At 39.2% G+C, this 22,260-nt stretch overlaps 1 protein-coding gene across 2 annotated transcripts in view; it reads left to right on the top strand.

The window, feature by feature from the left end:
• The window catches only part of ELL2 (elongation factor for RNA polymerase II 2), a 49,144-nt gene that overhangs the window by 19,263 nt on the left and 7,621 nt on the right, over positions 1–22,260 (top strand). The window contains exons 3-9 of one of the 2 annotated variants that reach the window (XM_021380446.1): positions 5,989–6,110; positions 10,665–10,828; positions 13,363–13,622; positions 16,283–16,407; positions 16,720–16,813; positions 18,145–18,709; positions 20,908–20,977. In XM_021380446.1, the coding sequence (XP_021236121.1) occupies positions 5,989–6,110; positions 10,665–10,828; positions 13,363–13,622; positions 16,283–16,407; positions 16,720–16,813; positions 18,145–18,709; positions 20,908–20,977 (1,400 nt within the window). The remainder of the gene's footprint in view (positions 1–5,988; positions 6,111–10,664; positions 10,829–13,362; positions 13,623–16,282; positions 16,408–16,719; positions 16,814–18,144; positions 18,710–20,907; positions 20,978–22,260) is intronic. The other variant, XM_021380447.1, reaches the window with a different exon arrangement.

Here is a 22,260-nt window from a genome sequence, read left to right on the forward strand (position 1 = left end):
TGTCAAGTGCAGCTCAGGCCATCTTGCTATGGTTCAGGCTGCTGCTTCCTACTGCAGTATTTGTGTTTGCATCCAGGTGCTGGAAAACCACAGTACTGCTGACTTGTGTTCATATTCTGCACGATTGTAGAGTGTTTTCTGAAAAGCTGCATTTGTAGACATCTGATCTCCATGTTTTTACTCTAAAATAAGATACCTTGCACAGCTGCCTTTGAATGGTGGTATGCTCCAGTTTTCAAACTTGCTCTCCAGTTTTTCATGATGACTTTGAATTTTAACTCCATCTTCATGTATTTTGTCCCTGCCTGCTTTGTATCATCTACAGTTTCAATACTTCATTCAGTTTTCTGAATGTTTGGGCTTTTATATTTGAACTGGAGTATGGGAAATCATCTTATCTGATTTAATTGCATTAAATATAAATTAAAATGCTTTTCTTCCCTCAGAACTTTTCTAAAGTTTATTAAACTGGCTTATCAGAAATATGGCAGACTTTCTTCAGTGCATTCCCTTGTTTAAGGGAGAAAGCTCTTGACCTGTGGATACTCTGAAAGGGTTCTTTTCACAGGCTGTTACAGCATCTGCTGAGTCCTTCAGTTTACGGGTTTTGCTACCTTTTGCAAGAAACACCATGTCAAGCTGAATTAGCAACCCCATCACCCACTAACTATTGTTGTTTTGAGTTCTTTAAAAGTGATTCCTAACAGGTAAGAACTTTACATTAAAAAAAAAATCCCAAAAATCAGAATCTTGTATCTGCTTTATTACGAATTAAATAATATTTTGGAATTAAAGATAAAAATTTAATTTTTTACTCTCAGATTGGTTACTCAGCCATTTCTGAAATATTCAAGCACAGAAATTCTTCCAAAATTCTTGCTTCCTCTTCATCCAAATTAATGATTGCCTGATGAATGATTATTTGGTTCTTGCAAAGTTTCTGAAAAATATGTCCTGAAAACATGAGAAGGAAAGTAAGTTTCTAGAATGTTTTACTTGTTTATGAGTAGAAACCTGTCACAGCAGTGGCAGTAGCTGATTCCCTCATCATCAGAGAATCATAGAATAGTTTGGGTTGGAAGAGACCTTTAAGATCATCTAGTTCCAATCCCCCTACTATAGGCAGGGACACCTCCCTCTAGACCAGGTTGCTCAAAGCCCCCATCCAGCCTGGCCTTGAATGCTTCCAGGGAGGGGACATTCACAACCTCTCTGGACAACCTGTTCCAGTGTCTCACCCCCCTCACAGTAAAGAATTTCTTCCTTATATCTATTCTAAATCTACCATTTTCCATTTTAAAACCATTTCCCCTTGTGCTGTCGCTGCATGCCCTTACCAGCAGTCCCTGCCCAGCTCTCCTGTAGGCCCCCTTCAGGTACGGGAAGGCCACTATAATGTGTCCTCAGAGCCTTCTCTTTCCAAGCTGAAGAGCCCCAGCTCTCTCAGCCTGTCCTCCTAGAGAGGTGTTTCAGCCCTCTGGTCATCTCTGAGGCCCTCCTCTGGACCTGCTCCAACAACTCCATGTCCTTCTTGTTTTGAGGGCTCCAGAACTGGACTCCATACTCCAGGTGGGGTCTCATGAAAGCAGAGTAGAGGGGCAGAATCACCTCCCTTGACCTGCTGGTCTTGCTTCTCTTGATGCAGCCCAGAATACGATTTGCCTTCTGATCTGCAAGCACACATTGCCAGCACATGTTGAATCTTTCAACCCAGATGCAGGATCTTGGACTTGGCCGTGTTGAACTTCATGAGGTTGGCGTGAACCCACCTCTCAAGCATGTCCAGATCCCTCTGGATAGCATCCCTTCGCTCTAGCATGTCAGTTGCACCACTCAGCTTGGTGTCATCTGCAAACTTGCTGAGGGTGTACTCGATCCCACTGTCCATGTCACCTGCAAAGATGTTGAATAGCACTGGTCCCAGCACAGATCCCTGAGGAACCCCACTCAGTACTGGTCTCCACTTGGACATTGAGCCGTTGACCACAACTCTTTAAGTGCAAACATCCAGTCAATTCCTTATCCAGCGAGTGGTCCGTGCATCAAATCCATTCTTCTCCAAGTTGGTGACCAGGATGTCATGCGGGACAGCGTCAAATGCTTTGCACAAGTCCAGGTAGATGATACCAGTTGCTCTTCCTTTATCTACTGACTCTATAACTTCATCATAAAAGGCCACCAAGTTTGTCAGACATGACTAGCCCTTGGTGAAGCCATGTTGGTTACCACCAATCACCTCATCTTTATTTTCTATATGCCTTAATAGGGCCTTCAGGAGGATCTGCTCCATGATCTTGCCAGGCACAGAGGTGAGACCGACTGGCCTGTAGTTCCCTGGATCTTCTTTTTTTTCCCTTCTTGAAAATGGGGGTTATGTTTCCCCTTTTCCAGTCAGTAGGAACTTTATCAGACTGCCATGACCTTTTGAATATGATGGACAGCAGCGTGGCAACTTCATCCACCAGTTCCCTCAGAACCCATGGATGGATCTCATCGGGCACCATGGACTTGTGCACTTTCAGGTTCTTTAGATGGTCTCGAGCCTGATCTTCACTCTCCAAATCCTTACCATTGCTTTCTGAAACTTGAGCAATGTGGCTATACCCCTTGCCTGTGAAGACTGAGGCAAAGAAGTCATTGAGCACCTCAGCCTTCTGTGCAGGTCTGACCAGGTCTCCAATTTCCTACCAGAGAGGGTCCATATCCTCCCTGACCTTTTTATCACTGATAAAAGAAAAACTGTAGAATTTCTTCTTGTTCCCATTTATGTCCATGACTAGATTTATTTCTGCCTGGGTTTTAGCTTTCCTAACCTGATCCCTGGCTGCTTCGACAACTTCTTGTAGTCCTCCCAGGTAACCTGTTTCTGCTTCCACTCCCTATAGACTTCCTTTTTGAGCTTAAGTAAATCCACGAGCTCCTTGTTGATCCATGGAGGCCTCCTGGCATTCTTGCCTGCCTTTCTTTTTCTTGGGACGCACTGATTCTGGGCTTGGAGGAAATGGTCCTTGAATACCAACCAGCTTTCTTGGGCCCCTCTCCGTTCTAGGGCTTTCTCCAGTGTCACCCTGCCAAGCAGTTCTCTGAAGAGTTCCAAGTCTCCTGACATCCAGAGTAGCAAGCTTGCTGCAGACCCTCTTTGACACCCGTAGGATTTTGAACACTGCCATTTTGTGGTCACTACAGCCAAGGCTACCCTTGGGCTTCACATTACTCACCAGCTCCTCCTAGTTGGTGAGGACAAGGTCCACCATAGTACCTTTCCTTGTGGGTTCCTGTACTGCTTTGAAGAGGAAGTTATCATCAACACATTCCAGGAACCTCTTTGATTTCTGGTGCCCTGCTGCATTGTGTCCATCCAACAGACACTGGGGTCGCTGAAGTCCCCCCTGAGAACCATGTTTTGTGAATGTGAAGCTGCTCCTATCTGTTTATAGAGGGCCTCTTTTACTTGGTCTTCCTGATCAGGCAGCCTGTAGCAGACTCCCACTACAATTTGCTTTCCCTTTAACCCTAACCCATAAGCTCTCTGTCAACTCCTCATCTATCCCCAGGTGGAGTTCCATGGACTCCAGGTGGTCATTGATGTAGAGGGCAACACCCCCTCCCCTTCTCCTCTGCCTGTCTTTCCTAAAGAGTCCATACCATCTATTCCTGCATTCCAGTTGTGAGAGTCATCCCACCACCTCTCAGTGATGCCAGTGACTTCATAGCCCTGTAGGCACGCATGCGCCTGCAACTCCTCCTGCTTGTTCCCCATGCTCTGTGCATTGGTGTGCAGGCAGTTGAGTTGGGCTCCCACTGAGACTGATTTACCAATTAGAGTTCCCTTATCCTGAACCTTAGGTGCTGTCTTACTGACAGTGAGTAGGCTCACTGACCTGTGAGCCTACTCTAGGCCCAGGGCATCCATTACTATTGTCTGCCTCAAAGTGGGATGGTTTGAGGATGCCCTTTCCTTTCAACTCTAGTTTAAAGCCCTCCTGGTTGAGTTGGAAAGTCATTGTCAGTGATGTTCTTACAAAAGTGGGTGGCAGGGAATGACAGGAAGCTTTAAGAGATTCAGGGTTTCAGTTTGAGCTCAAATGGTGATCTGCTTTGTATGCTTCTATCTGCAGGGAGACAAACTGTTTTTTTTCTTCATACCTTGTCTATGTCTTTTTCAATAGCTAGAAGAAATGATACTTCGCTGAAGGGAGTGGAACACCAACAAACATCTTTTAAAATGTATTCTTAGGCTAACTTCTATTTTGACATTTTCACATCAAAACTTATTTAGCTGTTCCATGATCTAATATCCACAATAATTCTTCCAGACTTTTAGATGCAAATATCTTATGTAGATATTAACTCTTATGGTGATTGCATGCATGTAGATTCTTTTAGCAGAAAATAAAGATTTGCCCCCAGCATTTTGAAAATGAAGTACGAGCATATGTACTACTTCTGTCTGTTTGGTTGCATTGTGTGAGGGGAAGCTTTTGACCTATCATGTGACATATTTACCATTTTTTCAAAAACTACATCAGGCTGAAATCCTGTCACCTCTTCTACAGTGTGTTGAATCCCCAGTCTGCTACTTATGGTGCTGTCAAATTCATGCATACACACCTGCTATGTATAGTAAAATCAGTAAGTTGAAACATTCAGTCAGTGATAGTTCTATAGAATGTAGAATTTTAGTGTCATTTGTGTCCCTCTGGTCTTTTTAGGTTGATGGTTACTCTGTAGTAATCTTCTTAATAGTTGCAAGGTAAAGCTGCGCATATCATCCAAGATTATGCATCTGGTACATTGTTTTATTTTTATCTTATTTCAAATGCCTACTTTGCTCTTTTGAGAATACTACTACTTTTGATCTTAAGTAAAAGAGTACAGTGTTCAGGTGACTTGTCTTTCTCCCTGTCCAGCCACTGCACCAAGCTGTTGCTAAGCTCTGCCAGTATTGATGATTAAAATATAAATTATAATGGAGTATTTTAGTTTTATATTAGCACTTTGTGTGAATGATCTTGACTTTTATGAAGACTGGACAATCTCACAAGCAAAATGATAAGAGAAAGATTTCTAAGACTGTTGAATAATGTTTTTCAAAACTTTTGTTTACAATATCTGTTTAATATTCCATTAAAAATTCAGAACAAGCAAATTTCAGAACAGCTTATTAGACTTAATGCAAGCTAATTTTACCTTCAGAATAAGGTATTTGAATGGTAGTTTTTTGTGTGTGCTTAAGGGCTGTTTTTTTAAAAAGCACACTGAAAAATGTGCTTCTACCAATAAACATTTTTGCAGTTTCCCATATTTACATTTTTCAGCTCCAGCAGAACATGGCACGTTCTTTACTAAATAATTAGCTCAGCCAAGGAAATCAAGTTTTGTTGTTTCTGACTAAATGTATCAAAAACTATTTACACTTCGCATTTATGCAAATAATTAAATCTAGAGCTAAGCAAAGGAAAAAGGCTTTTATTGTTTGTTGAAGTTGTTCATGTTTGATAGTTGTTCAGTGTTGCAGTTCGAGTGTTGCTGTTTCTTCTTGTATCTGACTCCAGTACATGCCTCATTAGGACTGCGTAAATCACAAAGTCAGAGGCTGTGCACATTGCTTTGCTCTGTTGTGATAGCTGAGCTTCAGTCTGTTTAACTGTACTCTGGCACTTGCATATAAAGTTAAGCACATGCATATTAATTCCACTAAATCAGAAGAGATTACTTCTTACTTGAATGATTTGCTGAATTGGATGCTGAGTAACTAGCTTTTCTGGTACAATTACAATTGCTGAACATAGCTGGTGCTGTTTTCAGAGGTAGAATTATGCCAGATCAGACTTTTTGGTGACCTCACTGAAAACATAATAAAACTTCTGAAATGGAAACATTTTCTCATTTAGAAGCAACTTCTAAGAAGGCTCTTACATTGTAGCTAATCACAAGCAAAGGAATGTAGATGGAAGTCCTTACATAAACATTTTCTTTTCCTTTTAGCTTATTAAAATTCCCAAAGTTGATCACCCAAATGAATCGCATACATTTAACTTCTACTTGTCAAATGTTGGCAAAGATAACCCTCAGGGAAGCTTTGACTGTGTCCAGCAAACTGCCTCAAGGTAAGTTTTACTTAACATTTTCTTTCGTGGCACCTTTAAGCAGATTCTGTGGCTTTGAGCATGTAGCAAAAATCTTTAACAGAGGCATGCTCTTAGTGATGAGCTGCAGTGAAAAAAATAATTCCTAGCAGTAGCATAATTTTTTTGTTCATTATAAATACTTGCTTTTACTTAGAGTTTGTTCGGTTTTGCTTTAAAAAGAAGAAGCTTAGAGTACTTTTTTCACCTCTTCTTGCTGTTTTTAAAAGCATTTGTAGTTCAGTATCATTCAAGCTAGACCAGGTCCATTCTCCAGCCGTGTGTAAATATAACTGGCAGCATGCTACTAGGATAGCCATAATGGATAGTTGTCTGACTTTAAGAACTACATCGGTGACCTTACCCATAACTGCATGACTGCTGCATTTCAGAGCCCAAACGTAGTACAGCAGCACTTTGTGCTGGTTCATTTCAGTCAAAGTGAAAAGTGTTAATGTATAACTAATAGCCAAGAAAATACTGTGTTTCTGTGTCAGGTTTGCCTCAGCCCCTAGAACAATGCCTTCAGTGTAGTATTGATGTGAACAATTGTCCATCTTGATTATTAGGAAGTTGTAGGCAGATTTCATGTATTCACGTTGGAAGCTGATAGCAGGCAGCCTCTCATGTATGGCTCAAAAAGCTGCAAATCATGTTCGTGGTCACAGAAAAGCTTCTGCCCTCGCTCTGGAAACATGGGATTTGTCTAGATAGAGAATTTTGCCAGCAGTATGAAAACGAGCTGACTGAATAGCTCTCTGCCTGACAGAAGATCTCCTCTAAACATCCTCCTCCTCTGTGTTAATTCTCTCCTACTACAGTGCAGCCTTTCTGTGAACTCATGTAACTGATGGAACCACTAAGAGCTGAATGGTTTAGTGGTTTCAGGCTTGGAGTTGTGTGTTGTGGTGTTTCTTTTTTTGTTCAACTTGTATTTGAAAGGGGTCAGACAGCTGCTGAGGCACAAAGTAAGCCTGCAGGAGTGCATGTTGGGCTGAGAGGTCTTGCTTCTTCTCCTTTTTTTGTCTGATTAAAAGTCCCACACACCTACTGCAGCGGCTGACTGCTGCCAGGTCCCAGTTAGAAAACCTTAGAGACCTTCAGGAGAGCCGTCGTGGAAGACTCATAATTATTCTGAGAGATACTGCATCAGGCTCCTTATGTAGGCAACGTACAGGGGTGCTCAGGTCTGACTCCAGTGTTTTACTGAGCATCTCTGTGGACTCTTTGTTGTTTGGGAAGGAGCAGCTTCAGTTAAATTAAACTAAATTAATTTTATAAGCAAGACTAAATTTTTTAAGCACTTTTAGTTAGAAATAATTCCAAATAATTTGCCTATGTAGTTTGAATATGGCTCTGCAAAATCTAATTCAGATGAGCTTTCATCAGTTCCTTTGTAGTCAGCTCTCGGTCTGACCAAGTATTTTATGCAGAATCATTTAAAAAATAATTCATAATTTGTTTTCCTGCTGAAGGTGGGTCTGGCTTCAAAACTGGCTCAAATTTTGCAGTCCAAGCTACAGTAGATTGCACAGTGCCCTAGCTCCCATGGTGTAAACCTTTTCTGAGTTCTGTTCCATCTGTTCTTGCTCTGGAATATTTCAGAGCTCGTTTGGGAGCTGTACCGTGCTCTAGCCCTGCCATGCAGGACCCTTTTATCTTCTTGACTTCATGTCAGGTAACTGCAGTCCTAGAAGGTGGTACCATACCACACGCCGCTGACCAGTGCATGATGCCTTGGTGTTGGTGATGGTCCTTCTTGAAATGCTCAATCCCTATGGTGCATAAAGACAGCAATGAGGAAATGTGCACTAGATAGAACTTGTGTTCTAGAAGGGAAGAAGTATTTTCTATTGTAAATGCTGTGATTTCGGAGCAAGAAATAATGCCAAAAATACAGCTCTGGGCTTTGGTTGGACAAAATTGTCACTGTATCATCTTGAAATACTATGCAGTGGCTTGGCTTGGTCCACCTTTGTGACTTTCAGAAACAACTAGTAAGTTAAGAAACTACATGCCAACTGTTCCTCAGCCTTTCTTTCTGGAACCTTTACTAGATGGTTCAAATAATCTTTAGGGTTGTTCAGAACGTTTTGGGCTTTTGCAGCCTGGCATCCTTTCTCTGTTCAGAGGTTTTGCCAAGGTGAGTGCTGCACGAAATAGTTGTTAACAGCCATAATCACTAAACCAGGCTAAATTAAGTTGCTGTTGGGCTGTATAGGCTACAGATGTGCTCATCTGGATGTGTTGCACTGTAAGAATGCATTTAAACTTACTCAGGAGAAATGAGGAAACGGTTCTGGGTAAAATCTCCCTCTTCGCTTATTTTGGAACTGCTGTCAGCACCTCTGTCCATGAGCCACTGCTGATGTCTGCAACTGCTGCAAATGCAAGGCATAAATCATAGAGGACTATGCTCCTTCAGAAACCTGATGCCCACCTGAACATTGCTGAGGAGATAGCACACTTGGCCTTGCATTCTTTCCTGTTGCATTCTTTCCTGTTCTAAGTGTCCCTTATTAAATACAAATCCCCAGAGAAACAGTTAAACCGTATGTGCTGCAAATTGCTGTCAAGCACCAAGTCAGCAGAGAAGCCTGAAACTGTTCAGGATAGCAAATAGCACACAAGCTTTAGGGGAGGTCTGGCTTACCTCTCTTGAACCTTGGAGGGACTTAAACAATTATAGGCAAGTCATGTGTCTTTGACAGGCAGAGGAAGCAGGTGACTTTCAAGTGTGTGCTGAACTAAGCACTGAGCAGGACTTGAGAAGGCTCTAAGGCATGGGTGTCCAGCCTTTTCTTGCCTGGGCCACGCTGAGAGAAGAGGAATTGTATTGGGCTGCATTTACATGTTATTCCAAAAGTAATGCCTCCTGTTTATTTTCATGGAAACTCAATAGATCCAAAGAGCACAATAATGCTATTTGATAGAGCAAATTCTCAGCTACTAAATACTCTTCTTCAGAACAGCCACCACCATTAGCTGTACATTTTCACCAGCGATGAACAAGAGCCTGCATGCTGCGTTCATAAAAAAATCTGCACCAGAGGAGGTGACCCACTGTCACCACTGCTGAAATGCACCACCCACTGCTTCACTGTGCTTGCATCCATTGTTTGGTCTCCATAAACATTCAGCAAGTGTCAGTGAATGTCGGTGGGTGCCATTTTTTCCACATGGAGGAATTCAGTTGCGCACTTTTACTGAATCTGCAATTCCATGTCAGATGCCATGTTGTCAGACTGTCCCTCTATTGCCACCTGTCACACAGCAATAAAATGTAATGGGATACTGGCAGGAAGGTCCAACCTCTGCTGCCATACCACCAACATCTGCCTCTGACGTTGCGGGCCAACATCATAAAATAGGAGGCATTACTTTCAGAGCAGCCCTTGTAAAATATACAATATTGTTAATATATAAATAACAAAGCATTTTTAGTTTTTAATATATTTCTTAAAACCTTAAAAAAAAAGAGAGAGAGGAACAAAACCATAAAACTAGTAGGATATTTGACCTTGTTTTTGTGAAACTGATGCATCCTACAGGTTTGATGGCAGTGGTTGCAGTTCTCAGTGAGCTCTCAAGGTGTTCAGTAGAGATTTATCCTTGAAAGTAGTTGTTCACAAATGTACGTACTACCAAAAATTGATGTTGTGAATAAGGTGTGATTGTGAAGCAAGGGGTTTTTCTCTCTATTAAGAGAGATTGTGAAAGTCTGGTAAAGAGAGACGATCAGATTTTTGAGTTGAATGTCTCATTGCAACTTTATACATTACATTTGAAAATTTGCAGGTAGTGTATGTATATCAACTGAAAATGGAGTCACAAACGTAAATTGATGACTTTTTTTGGCAATCTTGAAACCTATTGTAAAACTCCTTTTTCAAAACTGAAAGCACAGCTGCATATTCTCTGCTGTTTAGAGCGCTGTGTTTAGCCAGTATATCACAATGCATACAATTATTTGCCATCACTTGATTCAGCACTGCACAGCACTGCCCTCCCCGTGCCCTGCTTTCAGTCAACACAGCATTAATAGCACACCAGTATTGCTGTGTGATGGGTGCGTGCCTGGGGCCGCCCCGCTGTGAAGAGCCACTACCATGATGGTACAGGGCAGGGGCTGGGAGGCACTGCCAGCTGTGCCAGGCCGCATGCAGTCCATGGGCTGCTGGTTGGGTTTGCCTGCTTAAAGACATGATGGGCATATAGTTTGGTTGCCAGTCTAACTGCTTTAGTTTGCATTGTAATCTGAGTAGTTTACAGTAGCTTTTTGTGTAGCCACACATACTATCCTGAGCTTGCCTCTAGAATGTGATTTTATGAGAATATTGTAAATATATTGACAGATAACATTGATAAAACTTCGATGTTTGATTTGCAGAATGATTTGAAATGTATATTACCTAGCGGTGAGAATTGAAAAACATTTTTCTTTGCCTGTTAGCACAGGTTTTCAGATTTCTAATACAACCATACTTCTAGACTTGAAATAGTGCTTGGGCTCATTTTCTTTCAATGTTTTTATAGTTCTGGAGCCTCACAACTGAGTAGCCTGGGACTTATACAGAATAAAATTACAGTATGTGCAACAAATGATTCCTATCAGATGACCAAAGAGCGCATGACCCAAGCAGAAGAGGAATTACGCAATCGAAGTGCAAAGGTTATTAAGCCTGGTGGACCATATTTAGGTATGGTTGTATTTCCTTTTCTACTAGATGTCTGTAAGTTTTCAAATTCAGTAATTGGTCCTTTCATCATACTGTTAGCAAAGTTTATGTGTTCAAAAGACCCAGTTCTAGGTGGCTCACTATCATATTGCAGATTTAAAATCTGTTGCTGCATTAAAGGTTAGCTTTATTTTTCCTCTGGAAAGCCTGCCAGCTCTTCCTTCCTTATTGCTATATTGCTTGGCTGGTTAAAATTTTGACCATGGAGGTGCAGGGTTTTAACTTCGCACATACATATCTTCTCTGTTTTAGTAACTAATGTTTTGGTTTTGTAACATCACTTTAGAATACTGTGCTAAACCAATACTTGTAATAGTAAAATAATAATAATAATAATAACATCAAGGATGTCTCTTACACAAATTCAAATACTTGTTCTGAAAAAATGTGCTTTTCATACATGCTAACTAGATTTTGTTCATGCCTTTATCATGAATGAGCGACTGTTACTCTAAGACCATATTTTTCCATAAAAAAATACTCAAAGTAAAATAACTCTGTCATCTGCCTGTGGATTTTGTCATTTTGCACAGAACAAAAAGCACAGGTGACACTGCATCATTAAACCATTCTGTGTACTGTTTCCCCAAGGAGCATGAAGGTGATTGGAAATAGAGCCCCGATGAGCACGCAGTGCCGTGGCAGGACATGGCAGTGATCTAGACAGGCCGTATCAGCCTCTGTGCTGTAAAAGCCAGCATGTGCTGGGCTTTGTCCCTTTGCTGGCATGGACACCCCTGCCATGGCAGGCTGCATGCTCCTGTGCCTCCTCTGTCTGCAGAACCTTCTTGAAATGCAAAATGAAGAGCAGGTGGCCCATGTTGTGGGTGTAGGGCTAGGCATGGGTTAACACTGGGACTGGGACATGCATTGTCCGGGCTGCAAGGTGAGATGTGCCATGCTGCTGCATTCTGCAACAACTCCTGCTTGGAGAAGCTCCATTTTACATGGCTATTATCTGTGTTCTTCTTGATGGTTGCTTAAACAGGCTCTAACTGAATGTTTTAAGTTAAATAAATGGGGTCTAAAGATGAACAGGAGGAGAATGATGGTGTTTGGGGATGTTTCTGTTTCAGGCTGGCATAGGCAAAGATCAGGTGGGACAGGGTTAAATTGCTGCTGAGGCACAGAGGGTGGCTTTCAGCATGCTTCGTGCAGCAGATTGGGAGCTGGGGTTGTCACACATGGTAATGTTTGGTTCTGTTTTTGGTTGATTTTTTCAAAGTGATTCGGAGACGTAACTTCAGAAGGTGTTTGTTTGAACACCACATACACTATCTGTAGTGCCAGGGGTGCATATCTAAATTATGTTTACCTTGTTGCAACTCTTCAAATGCATTAATACACAACTGGCAAGTTCATGCTGCTCCAGAAGCGTAGTCACGTGTGTTTTTGCAGGTAGGTTTGTTCTTGAAAACCAGAAGGGCAATACCTGGAGATAGAAAGGTTATAGAGATTTGGCCTTCACTGCAAAATGGCAATAAATTTTTACTGTTCCTGAGAATAGCAGTATATAAACACATCTATGTGCTGTTCTCTTTCCTGTGACTTCTGAAATTTCCTGAATTCCAAGCATGGCTGATGGAAGAGAGGTAGAGTTTCAGTTCTTATGACACATACTGACTAGCCTCCCTTGTGTACCAAACATGAATTGTTAGCATCTGAAAAATGCCTAGTTTGTGTCACATCCTCTGGTGGATTCCAAATAACTTACAACAATGATTTTATGTAATATTTCAGGGTTTTTTTATTTGTTTATTTAAAAACAGAGTAGAGAAGTTGAGGGCTTTTCCTGGGAAACTCAAGTTACTGGTTGAGTGCTGTTGCTTTAACATTCTGGATTCACTGTTTGCAAGCACTGTTGCATTGTTCCTCCGGTTGAGAAATACGTGTTTTTGTGGAGTTTGATCCAAAATGCTCTGCAGGTTGTCTTTAAAAACTTCACTGTCATGGCTCCAAGAGCAGTCAGATTTTTATGTATTGTTTCTGCCAAACTTGATGTTGTGTACATGGGCATATGTAATAAGAAGGGAGAACATTACTCTTTTAAGTGAGTAGGTCAGGTGATGAACATCAGGTTGGTAGTTTCTTTAAGCAGCAATGCTATTATTTGCTTAGACTTAGTCTCCCTTGGCATTAATGATGAACACTTTAATTATACAGAAGGCCTTTTCTTCAAACTGTATTGTTCCAAAAATAATCTGATTTATTTTATTCAGTGTTTAAGATCGTAAGCTGGAAAAATAATAAAATCAGTATCTATATAAATATACCAGTAAAGTCTTCCTAACAGTATATTGATTTACCTGATTTTTATTGAAAATTTCTTTATTCCTACCTTAAAGCATCTTTACTCTGTATATTACCAGTGGATCTTAAAATGTAACCTAATACAGTCCTTGCAGATTATCTGGCCTAGTAATCTCTCAAAAATCAATTTCCTTGTCTTCTCCGAAACTCTCACTTTCTATTTTTTTTTTAAATTCCTAATTTAGGAAAAAGAGTGCAGATAAGAAAAGCACCACAAAGCATTCCAGATCCTGTGCCTGAAAGGAAGAGGTCAACACCCATAAACCCAGCAAATACAATACGGAAGACTCACGCAAACAATGCTGTTTCTCAGCGACCGTACAGAGACAGAGTGATTCACTTACTGGCATTGAAGACCTACAAGAAACCAGAGTTACTTGCTCGTTTGCAGAGGGATGGTGTCAACCTGAAGGACAGGAATTCCCTTACAGCTATCCTGCAGCAGGTGGGATCGTGGTTGCCAGCATTTTTTTTACTCCTGCTATTCTTTTAGTCATAATTTTGGGATGTGTTACTCCTATATTTAAATGAGAAAATAATAAACGCCTTAAATAATCCTCTCACCATTTAAGTGTTTCAACTGACTTTATACACATTCTTCAAAATGCTAGCCAAAGAGAAGGAAGGAAAGATTAAAAGATACGTGTGGGTTAGTTTTGTTTTGCTGGGATGGCAGGCAGTAATTAACTATTTTTTGCTTTGTTGTGCCTAATGCCTTTTTTTTTTCCTCCCTCTGTTGAAGAGGAAACTGTTGAACTAGGTAATTAAGAGAACCTGACCATGTTTCTCTCAACTGCTTGACATAGCTCTTCTTAATATTTCTTGCCTCAGATTTATGTGGAGCAAAGTCCAGTAATGAAATAAGTTATTATTTCACGTGTATGTAGTTGGTGACCTGTTCATGCTCCTTGGATCCTTTTGGGATCTGATAGGACTGTGATTCAGTGAAAGAAGTCTTAGCAAACAGTAAGAAAGGCACCAGTCTTTATTGGGGGAAAAAAAACTGCTTTACTATCATGTGGATTCCATCCTTATTTTTCTTGCAGGCTTTTTCCCTGTGGATTAGCTTTTCCAGTGCCCGTTTGAGTTGAGTTCCCCTTGTATTTCTGTATTATATTCATCAAAATCACCAGTAGGCCTGTAGCATGATGTTAAGTGAGACTTCTAAGCTCTATATTCAAGTGTGTCAGGTACTGATAATTTTTTAACAGAATAGTTCTGATAAGACTCATTAAGATAGCATATGATGTTTTTAATACTGCCTGATCCCATAGGCTGTGACTGTACTGTGTGTGTAAAGTGGGAGTATTTCCTGTGCATTTAGAATAGTTTTGAAAACTACTACAGTGAGTAACTCAATATTTATGCAATTTTAGTTGATCCTACACTGAATTTATAAACAGTGGTTGTTCAAATAAGTTAAGTATTGTTTAGTTTGTCCAGAGAAATGACAGGTTTTTTTTTTTTACTTCAGAGATAAGCAATTTAAAGAGCCATGTTCTTACATGTGAATTTTATCAACTTCATGAATAATTAGTTTTATATTTTAAGTTCCAGAAGGTCAGCTCACTAGAGTAAAAAAACATATGACAGTGGTTTCCTTTTCCATTATTTTTGGCAATGTTTAGAGACTTTCTTGGAGTCTCTTTCTATTACGTGATCTGAGTTGCTTGAAGGTATTAGTTTGTGTTCAGAAATCAGCAGGCTAGCAGCACTACACCATGAAAAGCCTTGTTGACATTTTTCTTATCTTCATTATTAGTTTTCTAGGAGCCTAAAGACAGGAACCAAAGCTAAGTTCTCATATGCATAGATTTCATTATCTGAGAATACAGTTTTAATTCAGTTTTTTGCAAACTGTTTACAGATTCACTGTGTTTTGTTTACTTTGAACTATTTTTAAGCAGAGGAGGCACACACACACACAAATTAGCAGTATTTATCCACAGTGTCAATAAAGTTAAACTCAGGTGTGAGAATGTGTCAGACAGTAAAAAATAAAGAATGCCTAACACATTTAAATCTTCTTTCTTTGGGCATTGGCATTCACACCTTTTAATAGTAAACATTACAGAAGAGAAAATAATCAAAGCAGCACAAAGTGGTGGTGGTGTGTGCAAAGTGATTGAGCATTTTTGTATGAGGGAAATGGACTGACACTGTTTTTCTTTGAGATTTTCTCTGAAAGTTTGAGCAGGTATCAGCGTAGGAAGCCTGAAACAGCACTTTGGGTGTCAGTAGTCAAGAGATTTTGCTGGAGAAAACTTGAATTTTTTGAGTACACTGTGTGTTATTCTTAAGGAAGATTAAAAAAATGAAATTATTTTCAGAGGCATGCGACTTTCTCATGACATCAGCTTGCTTCAGTCAGCTCTCTGTCTGCAAGAGAAAGAAAGCATCTGTACATCACTGTTAGCTTTATATCTTGATTCGTAAATAGAACTTGATAAGTATTACCATAGCTACCTTTTCTCCACCTGTAAACATTCAGTGTGTCTTAAAACTAATGGAATGGATGAAGAATTCATCTTTATACTAAAAGAATAAGTGTATTTCTCATTATCAGGTAAGCCTTTTCAATAGAAAGGTATAGTTTCTTGTGGTGCAGTCACTTGAGAAAGAAAATTGATTCTATTTACAAGGCAAGTGATGGCAAATAAAGCTGTTCTTGCTCCTTCTGCAGTCATTGAGGTGGTGACAGAAGCATTTGCCAAGGACTGTTGTGCTCTGCGTTCACAGCGCAGTATTGTCAAACACAAGGACTGCAGGTGTTCTGAAATGGAGCAGCTCAGGCCTCTCCACATACTTCATTCTGGCATAGCTGTATTTAAAGACAGAGATTTGTGCTGCAGAGAAAGTTTTTCGCAAGAGTACATTTCATAGATGCTTGCAGCATTTGGGTATTTTTTTATATCCAAACTTTTGTATTCAAGTTTGTTCACATTTCTGAGGAACAGCATTCATTACATGATAACTGCTTTGACCTTCAGCTCTAAAAACTGATGCTTGATTTTTGTTTACACTGTTGATTTAGCTGTACTTTACTACTGTGGTTTACGTTTGGGTATAATGATCTTTTTTTTTTTTTTTTTTATAAATGTCTAGGTAGCCAACTTGAATCCCAAGGATAATTCTTATACTCTGAAGGATTATTTATTTAAAGACATTCAGAAAGACTGGCCTGGATACAATGAAGTTGATAAACAGACATTGGAGTTAATACTTTCCAGGTAAGTTCAGTTCTCTAACGTGGCTTTCCAGCCCTTTGACTTTCTTGGGTTGCATTGAGTAAAGAGGAATTGTCGTGGGCCACATATAAAATATATACTGTAGTTAATGTATGCTAGTAACAAAACTTTTTTTTTTTTTTTTTAATTAAAACTTTAAAAAAGAGGGCAACAAAAACATAAAGCTAGCAGGTTGGGCACATGTGCTCTAGGAGAAAGAAAACAGTTTTAGAAACTGTGTGTTTTGCCAGTAATGAAAGGACTATGACATGGATACTTTTGCCTTGTAACCTAAAATGTGGGTAATCCTTACAGAAAAGTAAATTCATCTCAGAATACCACCAGCACCAGTCATTTGGGATCTCCTGTAACTTCTAGTAAAGATGCTGCATCAGCTTCTCCTTCCCAGGTATTTTGTGGCTTTTTAAAATTATTTACAGTGTAATAACATTTAACTTGCTTCTATATTGGAGTAAAAGCTGTAATACAAACCACTCATATTATCTTTGCCATACGAAAATCTGAAACATTTATTTCTAGTTGGATGCTTACTTTTTTTTTTTTTTTTTAAGATGGTTGCACTGTCAAAGACTTTAAGACTTGGGATAACTTAGACTGAAAGCTGCTATGTTTAGTCTTCTGTGTTTCAGAATGTTTATTAAAATATTCAGAAAAACAGACAGTTCCTGTGTACATGTTATCTTGTAAATATGTCTAGATTGGTCAGAGACTAACCTTGTTGTGTTTTAAGAGCTGAGGTGTCAGCATAGCGCCTATCTATCGATAGCACATTGACCTTGCAGGAGATATGATCATCTGTAGAGGCTAAACTTGTTGGCTGCCCATTATTATCATGTACTTTCTGATTCTTAAAGTTTTTTTATATTGCCCCATGATTTGCTTATCTTGATGTGTAGGAAGGCATTCTGAATACTGTAAATGCATATATATATTTTTTTATATGATTGCATGTGTTCAAGGTTCTTTGTGTTGTGGGAGTGTTGCTGTTTAAATGTAATGCTTAGGAAAATCTAGAATAAGCAGAAATTACAGTAGCAATCTGCTATTCGGAGGTATATTTTTCTTCTTGCTGCAATCATTTAAATATCCATTATGAATGCAGGGTAAAAGGGAGGTCTGGATCACTGGGTCCAGCCTTCCTCAGACTTTTCAAACTTAAGATACTTGCATCCTGCTTTCCTATCAGTAAAAAAGGGCAACACAAACTCTTCAGAAGTGGCTTGAAAAAATCCATGTAAAATGCATTCCTTTGAGGAAAAGTATGATGTTTTCTTTGACTGAAACTGAATATTAGTAAATGCAATTGAAATTCAAAGAAATTTGGGTACGCCTGAGCTTGTGTGGAACGATAAACTGGAAAGTACTTGAAATCTTGCACCATTTAGATATTTGAGTTTAAAAAGTGGAGGGAGGGCACACCTATTCTTCCCTCATTTTCTTCCTATCAAACAGCAACACTGTGTTACAACAAGATGGCACAGAACTGTGCCCAGTGCTCAGTTTACAAGTGCTGCCACCCTGTAAATCAACATAAGTGCAGCAGGCTTGTTGAAGAAAGCATGAACCCATGTTTCAGCTGGAGAGGCAGCTGCAGCAGAACTGTTTTTTTGACCTGTTCTTTGTCATCTCTTCATTAGGTGGTAGATCTATGTTCAATAGCTGTCTATTCTAAGATGTTCTTCATTCAACTGAATGCTGCTAATCCATTTTATTTTGCAGAAACGGCTCCTGGATTTCAACTTCATTGATCCCCTGATGAACAAGAAGCCGAGGATCTCCCACCTCACCAGTCGAGTCCAGCCGTCCTTGAGCAGCCACCCACCTGCCCCCAGCAAGAAGGCAGCCCTGGCCACTGCAGCATCTGCCCCACCATCCCTGCCCGTCGCCCACCCACCTGCCTCCAATCCTCCCCAGACTGCCAGCTCCATCTCCCCCAGCACACCTGAGGGGCGTGGGACGCAAGATCTGCCTGTAGACAGCATCAGCCAAAGTGGCAGTAGCGTCTTCAAGCACCAGCAAGAAAAATATACCTCTCGGACTCCTTTGGAAACCCCAGTACCTGCTGCTGGTAAATTGGAACATCCCACATTTGCAGGTGAGGCGGATGTGGTGTCGTACAAGAAGTCCATGAAGAAGGCCAAAAAGAATAAGGAGAAGGACCAAATCGAAAAGCAGGACACTACAACAGAGCAGAAAGATGAAGGACTATTTGAAAGCAAAAAGGACCTTAGGAAAGAAGAGACTGCCACAGTGAAAAGCCCCTCTGGTTTGGAGTCAGATGAAGGTATTAGTATGCTGCTTCTCCTAATTATTGCATGAATAGACCTTATGAAAAGATGCTAGTAAAACCAACAGCTAGAAACATAAATAGTTTACTTTTTCCCTTGCTGTATTTTAAGTTCCTTACCATTATCCCTACTTTATGATAATGAAGAATTAGGAAGCAATTTTTTTTTGTCTCCCCTCGCATTACATTTTAGTTACCAGTTTCTTCTTTTTAAAGAAAAAAAAAGAAGCAAAACCCACCAAACAATTCAGAAGCAAAGACTGAACTTGTTATGCCAGAGCTTTATCTAAAATTAGGTACGTTTTTAAGAATTCTCACCACTCTGCAGTACTGAAATCATTAGAACAAAGAAATATTCCATGGATGCCTATTTAAAAGTAACTCTTTAAAAGGAGAGTCTAGATGCTAGAAAAACACAGGTAATGGATTTACTTTTTAATTTGACTTCCATTAAACTGACAGCTCATTACAATTTACTGCACATTTTTTAATCAACAAATTTTAAAGCCTGCACACTAATAACACATAATTAGAAAAGCTTGATATATAGGTATTGCATGGTAGTTTACTGAAACACACAGATCAGACATAAATGTATTTGATCATGTATTGGAATACAAGTTTCATGTCAATCTGCATTTTCATGGAAAGTCCAAAACCCACATAAACTGACATATAGTTTTCTAGAGTTTTGGTTTTAACGGTACTGGAAGCTCATCTTCACCTTAACCACGGAACTCACTACTAAAGCAAGCTAGAAGTCAGGTTTGGCCCTTAGCTGTCACAGCTTGAAGGCATGTTTAGAGCATGCAGGGTGCCCCTTTGAAGTATTCTTCTGCATGTAGAAAATGTGCTTTGAGGTGGTCTTTTCACATACGTCCTAGTTATACTGCCCCGTGCCCACATGCAGTGTGAGATTACCTTGGAAATATTCATGTTTGACTTTATAAACACATAAGCATCCTTCTCCAGATGCCAGCAATATAATTTTGAATGGCTAGGGAAATAAATATCTGTATTAACTCTGAAGTTGATCCTTACATTGAAGCTTTTAAATGGGCTGAGCCATTTAAGCAAGTATTGCTTGAGCTCTTGGAAGTGAAATGCTTAAAGTAAAATTCTTCACAGAAGTAATGTTCATTAGCGTTACTGGTTGCATTTCTCTCAGATATTGTTCTGACTTCTATACTTCTTTTTTACTGTGCTTCCTGTTATACTCCATGATAATTTTAATATTAAATGTAATCAAATTCTGTAGAACATCATAAAATAACTCTTCCTCTGACTGCTTAGATGGCTTGCTGTAAAAATGGCTAAGCATTAGCAGAAATACTGTGCTTAGACACTGGCAGTGTAAGATAATAATTATCATTAGAGGTTTTTTTATTTTTTAAGCTTTCCAACAAACACCAAATTAAAAAAAAAAAACAACAGAGGTTAGATAAGATACAAGAAAAGAACACTAATTCCAGTTCCAGCTTATTTTTCCTTAAAGCAGCTGTTCTTATTTATCAAAAAGGTAGATGGGTCGTGAAATATTTCTTCAAAAATGATTAGAGGGTATACTGTGCCTTTATAATGCCATCTAAAAGAGCAAAAGAGCGATTTACAAGTGCAAATAACTTTGAAACCTGGAATAGCTACATGAATGAGGAACATGTCTTCACTGCAGTTTACTGAAGCCTGAATGCCAGTAACCCATATACAATTGTCTTGACTTTTCTGCCTAGAAGAGTGCTGAAATTCAATCTCACTTTGGATATCCAAAAAGGGCAGGAAAGGAAGGATAAAAACGTGGCATAAAAAGAACTTCAACTTTCTAGTCTACGAATTGCAGTCCCCTGGAACCTGAATGGTGATATAAATCAAGCTATCTAATTGTGCAGCTATTCAAGCTGCGTAACTTGAATTGCTGTGCAAATGCCATGTTATGTCTTGAATTAATAAAAGTTGACCTCTGGTTAATGCTTTGGTCATGCTGAACCTGAGAAATAAAGTAGCCGTACCCTCTTTTTAAGTGCAGTACTGTGTACTGTGGAGAAGGTCGTGTGCGCCCTGTTAATGTGTAGAGCTTGTTTACAGTAATTTACAGTGAGAGTATAACTCTATAGGATTTTTTTCAAGCACCTTATGTTCTTATTATTTGTATTAAAAGTCTGTTTATCACAAGTGTCAAAACTTCTGCTTTTCTGTAGGAGTTGAAAAAACTTGCACTGCCTCCACAGATTCTCCTTCATCAACAAATGAACTACCAGACTACTTCAAGTGAGTAAAGTAACAATTTACAATCTCTTGCCACTTATTGAAGCAGTTGAAAAATCACCTGTAAAAAATCTAGTTTAGTTACAATATTGAAAACCTACCAAAATGTACTTGCAAAATAACAACAAATTCATTTATAGTGACAATTTCCTATAACAGGACTTGCCATTACTCCAAAGCTACATTTTAAATTAAGTTAACCAGCTGCCTTATTTGACTATCTGTAAGTTTTGAAATCTGAGCTTGTCCCTTAATTGTTTTGAGGGAGGAAAAATCTTAAGAACAATTTTTAATATGTTTCGGTAGACTTAAAAAGAAAAAAACACATTTAATTTCATTCTTTTTGAAGACCAAAATAAAAAGACTTATGAACATGTGCTGCTTTCTTTTTAGACGAAAGGAGAGCTGAATGCCAAAATACTGAGTATGCAATGTTTGAATGAAGATCTTGTTTTCACTGTTTAGTGCATCTAAGTTGGGAAGCTGATGAGGGAAAATTAGCAAAATTTAAAGTTCAGCATCACAAAGTGTGTGTGTGTGTGTGTATATATATATATATATACGTATGTATGAACTAGCAGGAGTTAACCATCAGAGTTATTTCTAAAGCTTTGATAATGATAATTGGAAGCTACAGCAAAACAACCAGTTTAACAACAGAATCATAGACCAAAGACCTAGAGATAAGAGAGAAACTTCAAATTTTAATTTTAGCTTCTTAATTATAGCTATGAACTAGGTACAAATGTGCTAAACTTATGTATGAAATGTTGCGTATCTGCAGTGATTGGGGTATTACTCTCTTCACAATCGAAGAAAGAATTCCCGGTTAATTTTAGCTTCTTAACAGATAATCACACATCAGATTAACATGCCCAAAAGTTAAAATGTACCTGCCATATAAAGAAATTTTTCATACCTCATTGCAATAAGAAAAGCATTAAAGAACTGGCTTTGAAATGGCATAATAGCAGAATCAGTAGGTTGCTAAATGTTTGGTTTTGTGGGTTGTTTTTTTTTGTTTTGTTTTGTTTTGTTTTTTTTTTAGAAAAATAAAATTAATTTTCAGTTAGAAGGATTATTCTTTACATTGTAAGACAGTAAGTAGCTTCTGCGTATTTCATGCAGTGATACAATGTGGGCAGACCGAGTAAGTCTGGCTTTGCAGAGCACTGGTTTAGTGCTTTAAGTGTTGGGCTAAGAGTTCAAACCTGTGTTTAATTCCAAAGCTTTTCTGGGTTAAAATACATTCAGCTCTTTGACCTCTGCTTCCCATGTAACCTGAA

The sequence above is a fragment of the Numida meleagris genome, chromosome Z (genome assembly GCF_002078875.1).
Source record: "Numida meleagris isolate 19003 breed g44 Domestic line chromosome Z, NumMel1.0, whole genome shotgun sequence".
Classification (NCBI taxonomy): domain Eukaryota; kingdom Metazoa; phylum Chordata; class Aves; order Galliformes; family Numididae; genus Numida; species Numida meleagris.